The sequence below is a fragment of the Engystomops pustulosus genome, chromosome 3 (assembly GCF_040894005.1).
Source record: "Engystomops pustulosus chromosome 3, aEngPut4.maternal, whole genome shotgun sequence".
NCBI lineage: Eukaryota > Metazoa > Chordata > Amphibia > Anura > Leptodactylidae > Engystomops > Engystomops pustulosus.
This window is the reverse complement of record NC_092413.1, coordinates 45,119,598-45,130,611: the sequence shown is the minus strand read 5'-3', so window position 1 is coordinate 45,130,611 and position 11,014 is coordinate 45,119,598. Positions and strand designations below refer to the sequence as shown.

The 11,014-nt window shown below is 39.6% G+C and overlaps 1 protein-coding gene across 2 annotated transcripts in view; it reads left to right on the top strand.

Moving 5' to 3' along the window:
- Nucleotides 1-11,014, top strand: part of SLC24A3 (solute carrier family 24 member 3) — a 243,400-nt gene that overhangs the window by 169,320 nt on the left and 63,066 nt on the right. For both annotated transcript variants that reach the window (XM_072140635.1, XM_072140636.1), the window contains exons 5-6: nucleotides 3,066-3,150; nucleotides 7,124-7,227. In XM_072140635.1, the coding sequence (XP_071996736.1) occupies nucleotides 3,066-3,150; nucleotides 7,124-7,227 (189 nt within the window). The remainder of the gene's footprint in view (nucleotides 1-3,065; nucleotides 3,151-7,123; nucleotides 7,228-11,014) is intronic.

Below are 11,014 nucleotides of genomic sequence, written 5' to 3'. Positions count from 1 at the left end.
ACTTGTATGCAGCATTGTGTTAAAATATGTCAATAACTATACCCTTTCTTTTAAGAGGTTGTATTATTATACAGATGTTCAGATGTCGCTGTTCTGGAGAGCTCTGATTATTACCACTGTTATTGAGGACATAGGCCTTCAATTGTCATTGTTATAAAAAGCTGTGACTATCACAGAAAACTGTGCACATTATTGATGTTGAATTATGTAATTGTCACTATTATGATGGGTTTTACCCATCAGCGTAATGGCTGCTGTTACAGAGATCTGTGACTGTCCCTATTATGAGTATCTATGGTTCACATTGCTGCAGGTCTATGACTGTCACTATTGCGAGTAGCCATGGTTGACAGTGGTAGAGATGTGACTGTCACTATTAAGAGGAGATGTGGTTGATATTGCTGGAAAACTATGAATGTCAGTATTTTGGAGACAGATGAATGGAAAATCTGATCTGTCACTCAACATTGCACAATAATTCAAATATAAGACACATATACAGTATATTTGCAGGTGGGAAGTTAAACCTGTAAATTGTTGCATTCTTATTTTGTTTACCAGTTTATTGATATGGTATTTTATATCACTACTTGTCACAAAAAATGTGATATTTTGTATTAATCCTGGGCAATAAAGATGCATGTAGGTAAAATGTTGGTGTTTACAGCAAGGATCCTGTCACCAAGAGTTGTAAACCAAGCACACTTTCATGCTGGTATGTACCGCCTCTGGCAGGATCCACTCTTATTTTCGCTTCAAATGGCCTTGTTTAAAAAAAAAAAAAAAAGTATTTACAAATTATGCAAATGAGCTATAGGGGTTACTTGAGTGCAGAGCTCTCCAGGCTCATTTACATAATTTTTTCATTTTTTTGTAAAAACAAGGGCATAAAGAGCTAAAAGAAGATTGGCTTCTACTATAAGGAGCACACAGCAGCTTGTATACAATCCTTGATCTTGGTAGTAGATTTCCTTTTAAGACTTAGCTTGAAATACAAGCTCTAGATAAATAACCAATGCCCACTAATTTTTAGCTGTTCATTATCTCAAAGTATCACAAACCTGATTGACAAGCAGTCTGACAGATGAGATTTTTATATTTAGTATGACACCAAAAGCATGTTTCTAGGTACAGTAAAACTGAAGAAAGGGGTGTCTGAAGTAACACTTTCCCTGCAGCCTATAAACTTCCAGACTAATCAAAATATGACTCTTCTCTGCTCATTTTCACATGACTTTGGAGGAAATTTCTTTATAGATAAATGGCCGAGATTTCAAATAAAAGAGGCCATTTTAGAATATATCATACCCTACCTGAAGGGGATAGTAGTATAATGGGCTAAAGTATAGGATAGGAAACGTGGTTTTTGTACACTGGTATTCTGTTATTTTCTGTGGTCACTGGGTTATGATCTTTTAAGCAGGTAATTCCTAATAATCATTGATGGCAGCCTAGACACCATTCACTTCTTTCTTTTGAGTGGAAAGGCAATTCATTTCTATTGGCGTCTTCTTCTGACCACAGGAGGGCCCTGGCCTTGTATATGTTGGTTAACCTATTTTTGCGGTACACAAAACCAGTCTATTGTGATTTCATTAAAGCACTGGATATAATCCTGTAATGGAGCACATTTACTTACAAAGTCACTAAAGTTCACTATAAGTGTCTGTCTATAATGCTGGGTGCACTAGAAATCATGAATCTGCCGCTTCCCCAAGAGGTGCGACTTGACAATCTTTTGACAATCTTTTTTGTGGTGCATCTTTAACATGGGGCGTGCAACACAATTTGAAAGTTAAATACGGCACTTGGTCCGTATCAGTTGGATCCTCCGACGGCACGCCCCCTAATTTGTGTTGCATGGAAGCCATAATAGCTACACCTCAAAAAGGGTCACATGCGACACAATCGAAGTGCACAAACTTTAAATACCTGTGCAAGCCGTTTTAGCCATGAAGAACATGCACAGTCCGACAAAAGTGCAGCGCGCGACTTTTAGTAAATTTCTCCCATTATCTGGCATGAAAGAAGTCTTTTGAGTATCCATGTAATTGATATAGGTTTTTAATGTAAATACAGTCTTAGGGTACATTCATACTGCTGTGCGCTGAAGAGGAGGAGGATGTGACCCCTCCCCGCTCCATAGAAAAAAGTGCTGCATTGCCACAGACACGGGGAAAGATAGAGCATGCTAGATCGGTGCCACGCATGTGTGGCACTGTACCACCGCCGGGCCGCCATTGCTGTCTATGGGATGTATATGCGGGCGCAAATTCGCGCCCGCATATAAATCCCCCCAGGACAGCCATGTGAATGAGGCCTTGCATGTGTATTATAAAGACAGGCCAGAAAATATAATGCATGGTATGACCCTGCAGGATGGATTGAAGAGAAATGGAATTACTTGGGAAGATTTATCATACCGTATATACTCGAGTATAAGCCGACCGAGTATAAGCCGAGGCCCCTAATTTTACCACAAAATACTGAGAAAACCTATTGACTTGAGTATAAGCCGAGGGTGGGAAATGCATTGGTCACAGCCTCCCCAGTATATAGCCTGCCAGACCCTGCCCCAGTGTATATAGCCTGCCAGACCCTGCCCCAGTGTATGTAGCCTGCCAGACCCTGCCCCAGTTTATATAGCCTGCCGCCGCTGACGGACAGATCGCACAGAAGATATACAGGGGTCGCCGGAAAGGTGAGTTTAGATATATTTATTTTTTTGACTCGAGTATAAGCCGAGTTTGGGTTTTTCAGCAAATTTTTTGTGCTGAAAAACTAGGCTTATACTCGAGTATATAAGGTAAGTGTCTGAGAGCAAAGTGACCTTTTAGTATTTCATTGTTGGCCTCATATTTATGATTATGCTTTACCATAAATATATATTTACTTGGGAGAAGTGTTATGTCTCCGTTCCACCTAGTCTTTATAAGATAATGTAGCTATGCAAAGAAGTATACAAGTAAACATGAATGCATTACCATGTTCTAATGTGTACTTACAACTATACCTTAAAGAGAAGCCTCCTGCCTAAATACTTTATATCTCCCCTTTCTCTATAGAGATTGCAGCTCAGTGAAGATGTAGCTGGAGCTACATTCATGGCCGCTGGCAGCTCAGCTCCAGAGCTGTTTACATCTGTGATAGGTATGTGCTTATCTACAAATGTAAAGAAGTTTTGCACAGTTTAAGCAAAGAATCGGTTAAAAACATAAAAAATACTACTACTTTCACCAATCCCATGATGATCCTATTCTGACACTGTCTGGGTCCTCCTCCATTGAACTGGGCAGTAGGAAAAAATTGTGGGGAATCACACCAGTCTGGTGGATGCCAAAAGGTCACTTTTTTGACCTGATAAATAAGGTACAAGGGCCCATATTTGTTTGGAGCGTTCCAGTATAAGCTGAATATACATTATATACCTAACCATGGAGATGCTATGTTCCCTTTAAGTAGGACTCGCAATAGGGGTTTCTCTACAACTAAGGTCTCGTCAACACAAATGTCGTTTGGGGACATGTGCTTGCTGTTGTTCAATTGCTAGTACATGACTCATTGTATTTCAGTGGGCTACACACAAGGCCGTTGATTCCACAACCCTGTGTACGAGCTGCAAAACTCAGAGCAGGTCTTTTGCCGTATTTGCGGCTCAAGCAGTTATTTCTCATGCATGCGCCAATGGCACATTGCCGGCAAACAATGGACTATGAGTCCATTGACTGAGGCTTGTGATATGCACATATGTGCATGGAGCCTTAGAAAGAGCTAATAGGAATAGTTATTACAAGCCTATGTGTAGCCTATTTATGTTACAGTAACCCCCATATAAAGAGCAATGTGCATTTTATTGTAAGATGATTATGTGATTTGTCAGATTTAGGCTACATGCACACGGCCAGGTGCAGAAGAGGGAAGGGGAGAGCTCCTCACTGCTCCCCTCTGCATTGAAAACCAAGGGGCCGCAATCCAGCAAAAGATAGGCCACAACAGTCCTGTACATGTTGCCTTAATGTAGTATCACAGAATAGAAAGGTCTGTCAGAGGTATGTTCAAATGCATATTCAGTGGTCTGCCAAGATAATTCTGGTCACAGGGGCTACAGTCGTATGTAGGACACAACGCACGATATAATGTACTGATTCCAGTCAGGTACATTAATATGTATTTATAACTTCAATTCCCTACACAAAATTGTTATAAGCTCTATCAAAAATACAGTATAATAGACACCGCAAGCCATTCAAGTAAAAAAAACAGTGCAGGGAACACATAACCACAATGTCAGTTTATCCCATTCTCTGTATAATTGGAAGGAATTCTTTTCATTCAATCCCATAAAAATCATTCTGAAAAGATGGAGCCGCTTGAGTGAGAGCATGTAAAAATGTTCCAAAATATCATTATCCACACAATTGAAAATAAACACATTTTGCCTTTTGGAACTTGCATTGTATATGGGATTTGTCCTTTGTCTGGGAGCTTTCTTGGGAATGTGATTAAAACCAGACTTGTTAATTTTTAAGTAAAGTCTATTTTTTAGATTGCTGTACATTTTATACACAGCATAGTAAAAAAAGGAGATCAGAAAAGGAGATCAGATTTTCAACTCAAAATCGAGATCTTATCTATTAAAATACAAGTTAAACCGATCATATCCAGTCTTTGTTTTGTGGTTTTTTTTACATTTAAGGGGGTTGTCCCATGGGAGATATAGCTGTAGGGATAATGTCAATGTTATACAATGATTGCTTAGGTTTGCAAAAATGGAATAGATTCATATAGCAGAGGGAATATTTGCCCAAGTGAGGCATTTTCACTTTTTGTTTCATTGCAACCAAATGGTAAGATCAAAAACATTCTTTTTTTCTCATTAAGGTACACTATGCACCTTAGCTATTTTGCTAATTTATTAAACAAGAAAAACTGGAATATCACATGAGACCCCTTGTTGGGACACTCACATTTAACTCACATGAGAATCATTAGGTCTAAAGAACTGCCCAAGGACCTCAGAGACAGAATTACGGCAAGACAAAGTTCTGCACAAGATTGCAGAAAATTTTCAGCAGCACCGAAGGTTCCTAAGAGCACAGTGACCTCCATAATCCTTAAAAGGAAGCGGTTTGGGACAACCACAACTCTTCATAAACCTGGCTGTCCAGCCAAACTAAGCAATCATGGGAAAAGAGTCTTGTTGAGAGAGGTAAGGAAGAGCCGTAGTATAACTGTGGCTGAGCTCTAGAGATGCAGTAGGGAGATAGGAGAAAGTTCCACAGAGTCAACTGTATCACTGCAGCCTCCACCAGTCAGGGCTTTATGGCAGAGTGTGCCGATGGAAGCCTCTCCTCAGTGCAAGACATATGAAAGCTTGCATAGCCAGGTTTACCTTCCAACAATACAATGTCCCAAAGTACACAGTAAAAATAACAAAGCAGTGGCTTCAGAACAACTCTGTGACCATTTTTGACTGGCCCAGCCAGGGCCCTGACCTAAACCCAACTGAGCATCTCTGGAGAAACTTTAAATTGCACCATCCTTCACCATCCAACCTGAGGGAACTGGAGAGGATCTGGAAGGAAGTATGGCAGAGGATCCCCAAATCCAGGTGTGAAAAACTTGTTGCGTCATTCCCAAGAAGACTCCTGGCTATACTAGCTCAAAAGCTGCTTCTACTCAATAACAGGCAAAGGGGCAGAATACTTATCACCATGTGATATTTCAATTTTTTCTTTAATAAATTAGCAAAAATATCTACATTTCATATTTTTTCTGTCAAGATGGGGTGCAGAGAATATCACGATTTGCAGTGATAATAAGATACGACATTCTTGTTATTAATACTTTAGGATTAGAGTGCTGCACACCTGTGGAAATTTACATAGAATGTGCTTCTTGTCTAACTAATTTATAATATAAGATTTTATTACTAATTGGCCATTTTAATCACTGAACACAAGTGAGTTTTGCTGCTCTTCAGCCCAATTCAAAGCTGTGTTAACTCGATTTCCCTTAGTCTTATTGACCTCACTTTGTTCTCCTCTCCAGTGATTAAATCTTCAGTATTATTTACTACTCAAGACAAGTGGAAAGTATTTTCAGTAAATATTTTCTCAGGATCTGTGAAGAGGAGAGTTGGCAGCAATGGCAGGCGCCAAGTTGTGTTTTTGTGAAGTGTTTGTAGAAGACAGAGGCTGACCAGTGATTGGCATCCGGCTCCCTCCAGTGATGTCATCATTGGAGCTGACTTTGGCTTTGGATGGCCAGAAACTTATGGTGTATTGCTGCATATCTGTATAAAAGAGGCAAAAGTAATCTTTAATCCATCAGTGACTAAAACTAACTTCAGATGCTTAAAACCCTGGATAGGTGTTGCTTCACCCATACTGGCACAGTTAGAAGTTTTTCTTCTGGCTGCATACTGGCACCACCCTCCCGACAGCATAATTAGCTTTTTAGTGTCAAAACTAATAGCACTGCTTGCTCAGGAGTCATAGGCAACTAGAACAATAGAATCGAAAGAATTCCCAGAAAACAAATTTCTACTGTGCTGGAATCAGCTCTTTCCAATTATGCAAAGTGTTGGGGTTGGTGGAGGTGGAGAAAGGTCCTTGATAAGCTCCAGAAAACTACTAAAATATGTATATTGACATTAGTTACCTTCTTGACAGCCCCTTTCACTGCAACCTAATTTGACACTTTAATTTTTTTTATGCAATGTAAGGATTTTTATGTTTGACACAGTGACGCAAAGCCACTGCAATATTGAGGGGGGTATTTATCAGGGTGTCTGTGCCACACCTAGATTATTGCTAGCACTTGCGATTATATCCCCCTTTCTGCCACCTCCATGTCTGGGGATTGTGGACGGGCTTGAGGACGGGGGGCTACAGCTGGCATCCGGCGGGAGTGGGCAAACAGCAAATTTACATGTGTGAAAACAAACAGACGCAACACTGGCTCCTGCTGGATACATCAAGTGGCCGAGGCCTTTGATGTATCCAATTGCGCCATTGCAGAGGGCTATCATACGCCTATGATGAATAACCCCCACAGTCTTTTGTACAAATGGATTGATGTATTAGAAATGTTTATAGCATAATAAATATCCTTCTTTCAGGAGTATTCATTACAAAGGGAGATGTGGGAGTTGGAACCATCGTTGGTTCAGCTGTATTCAACATTCTATGTATAATTGGAGTCTGTGGTTTGTTTGCGGGACAGGTAAGCCGTCAATTTTTTTCCTACTTCATCATTTTTTATAATGCTAAATTTTTTTCAAAACAGTACATTTAGTTGCTGTACACGTGGAATATAAATTCAGTAGTTTATAGAAACTGTAATTGCAATAAAACTTTAGTTTAAGCATAATCCCAGAAATGGGGTGGTGTCACAGGGCTAATAATAAAACTTAATGTAAATCTTTCACCAGGATCAAGTATTGTAAACCAAGAACACTGACATACTTCTGGGTGCCCCCTATGGCAAGACCCCCTCTTTTTCTAGCTGCTTATGTCCTTGTTTTTACAAAAAAAGCTTTAAAAATTATGCAAATGAACCTCAGGTGCTCCAGGTTCAACAGCTAAGGAGCCTAATTTGCATAATTTTAAAAGCCTTTTTTAAAAAAAAAATAAGGGCATAACAACATAACAGGCAAGCACAACAGGCTTTACAATCCTTGATCCTGGTGGTAGATTTCTGGGTTGCTTTAAAAAGTGTATTGTGAACAAAAAAGTCTAAACACCCCATCAACGGTGTGATGAAATTCCCCTTTCAATGTATCTGTTTAGAAACAAAAGGTTGAATATGTATCACGTGAAACCTGAGTAACAAGGAATGGGTCTGTATTGTGATGATCCCTGTTCCTAAAAATTCAAACGGTGGCCAATTGCAGCTACATTAGATGGTCACCAACAGAAGCCGCCAAGTGGGTCTAAGATTTGGAAAACCCTTAGAACATTCTGTCAAAGCTACAAATAATTGAGATATTATATTTTCTACCTCCAACATGGCAATCATAAACTTTTTTTTCACATGGAAATACATTTTATAAAGATGACATTGGCATAAAATACATTTTCAAAAGTTTTTGAGTTATGTGTACATGTATAAAACATATAGTACTGTACCTGAAGTAACATACTGTAAATGGTAAGGAATACTAGAAGGAATACAGATTCCAGTATACATTCAAAATACAAAGTACACAAGAGTTTCTACAGATGATTTGGGATGACTTTTTGCTTCTTTATACAATAACTTGCACCAAATGTTGCACTATATTATGTAAAGTATTCAGACCCCTTTAAATTTTTCACTCTTTGTTTCATTGCAGCCAATTGGTAGGATCAAAAAGTTCTTTTGTTTTGCTCGTTAATGTTAATGTTAATTTCTGCACCCCAGAAATATAGATATTTTTGCTACTTTAGAAAACATGAAAAACTGAATTATCACATGGTCATTAGTATTCAGACCCTTTGCTCAGTATTGAGTAGAAGCAACTTTTGACTTTCTTGGTCTTCTTGGGAATGATGCAACAAGTTTTTCACACCTGGGTTTTTGGATGCTCTGTCATTTTTCCTTGCAGATCCTCACCAGTTCCCTCAGGTTGGATGGTGAATGTTGGTGGAAGCCATTTTCAAGTCTCTCCAGAGATGCTGATTTCAGTATAGGTCAGGGCTCTGGCTTGGCCAGTCAAGAATGGTCACAGAGTTCTTCTGAAGCCTCTGCTTTGTTATTTTAGCTGTGTGCTTAGGGTCATTGTCTTGTTGTAAGGCGAACCTGGCTACGCTTGCTTTCATACGTTTTGCACTGAGGAGAGGTTTACGTCCGCACACTCTGCCAGTGATAGTTGACTTTGTTGAACTTTCTTCCATCTCCCTACTGCATCTCTGGAGCTCAGACTCAGTTCTTGTATAAAAACTCTTTTATAAAAAGTTCTTGTATAAAAACTCTTTTCCCACGATTGCTTAGTTTGGCTGGAAGGCCAGGTTGAGGAAGAGGTGTGATTGTCCCAAACCTCTTCGATTTACGGATTATGGAGGCCACTGTTCTTCTAGGAACCTTGAAATTCTTTTGTAACCTTGGACAGATCTGTGCCTTGCCAAAATTCTGTCTCTGAGATCTTTGGCCAATTCCTTAGACCTGATGATTTGCATGTGCTCTGACACATATAGACAGGTATATACCTCTCCTAATCAAGTCCAATCAGTTTAATCAAACACACCTGGACTCCACTGAAGGAGTAGAACAATTTCAAGGAGAATCAGAAGGAAATGGACAGCATGTGAGTTAAATACGAGTATCACAGCAAGAGGTCTGGATACTTATTAGGTTCTTAATACTTATGACCATAAGTTTGTTTGTTTAATAGATTAGCAAAAATATCTACATTTCAGTTTTTTATGTGAAGATGTGGTGCAGAGTGTACATTAATGAGCAAAAAAAGAACTTTTTTCATCTTACAATTGGCTGCAATGAATTGTAAATGGGCTGAATGGGTTATGTCTTTTTGATGTTTTCTCTACATTGTTGCGCTTCTTTTTCATTCTCTGTCTTTTTTATGTCCTTTAATCTCTGACTGCTTTCTATGCCATTTATATATTTTACATCTAAGGCCACAAATCTTTGAAAGCTGAGATGCATTTCTATCAAAAATTACCTCCGTCGTGGCAGGGTCTGACAGCTTTTTTATTGTTGACCTATATATTTTCTTTACATTTCTGTTATTTATTTAAAAAATATCTTATCTTTTGGTTCCTTACAATCACATCCAAAAATGTTCTTTTAACTTTGTGCAATTTCTGTAATGATGGCGAAATACCAGAGGTTTAGAATGAAAAGTGTTTTGCTGTGATTACAGAGGGAAATATGTAGAAAAAAGCAGTCCTGGGAATTACATTATAAACAATTCCCAAATGTTATTTTTTTTTAATAGGAAATTTCCAGTTTCTATGCTGTATATGCCATGATCAGTACCTCCACACTTGTGATGTTACCTGTTGCTCAAAGCTTACCGTATTTTCCGGGCCATTAGGCGCACCGGACTATAAGGCGCATCAGTACTAAACGCCTTATATATGGAATAATTCCATATATAAGGCGCACCGAACTATAAGGCGCAGGGTCGGGGGCGTGGCGGAGGTCCGGGGGCGTGGCAGAGCGGAGACCGACCGGAGTGGAGACCGACCGGAGTGGAGACCGGAGAGGTGAGTGGGGAAGGGGGTCCCTTCAGGTGGAGGATGGAAGCGGACCCTACTTACATAGGTCCCCGCTACTGGAGACAGCAGATCTCCAGCGGGAACTGCAGACCATGCGGCAGAAGTTGGTTCGCGCTATGGCGCCTGTTGTTCGTGCCGCGTGGTCTGCAGTTCCCGCCGGAGATCTGCTGTCTCCAGTCTCTGATAGCGGGGACCTATGTAAGTAGGGTCCGCTGCTCTCCTCCATACATAGGGCGCACCGGACTATAATGCGCACTTTGGATTTCTAAGGAAATCCTAGGTTTTTATGTGCGCCTTATAGTCCGGAAAATACGGTATGTTCACACTAAAAAACTTACATGAAGATACACTTTAGGTAAAAATCTGTTGAAAGTTCTCTCGACTATCCAATGTGTATTGGGCTTTTTGAGGCTCTCACCTCAGACAGCAGATAGATCTCTGAATAGATTACAGCCAAGAAGGTTGTATGCAATCTAAGCCCTTTCTGAACTAGGTTCTTTTCAGTTTTAGTCTAAATTTTTCACTTTCCTTATTCCAAAAGGGACATGTTTTTTTTATTTTCCCACATCCAGAGCCAAATAAGGCCTTTTTGTCTGTAGGACAAATTGTGTTTTTTAATGTAGTGGAATTGACAACAAAAAGCAGTTGCTTTTTGTTTTTATTAGGCAAGGATATATGTTTGAGCTATGTCTGTATATGTCTGTATATGAGGGCACAGTAAAAGAAAGCTGTTGGCTAACAAATGCAGGGAAAACAGATTTGTGGGGGCCTTTACTCAGTCTACATTTGAA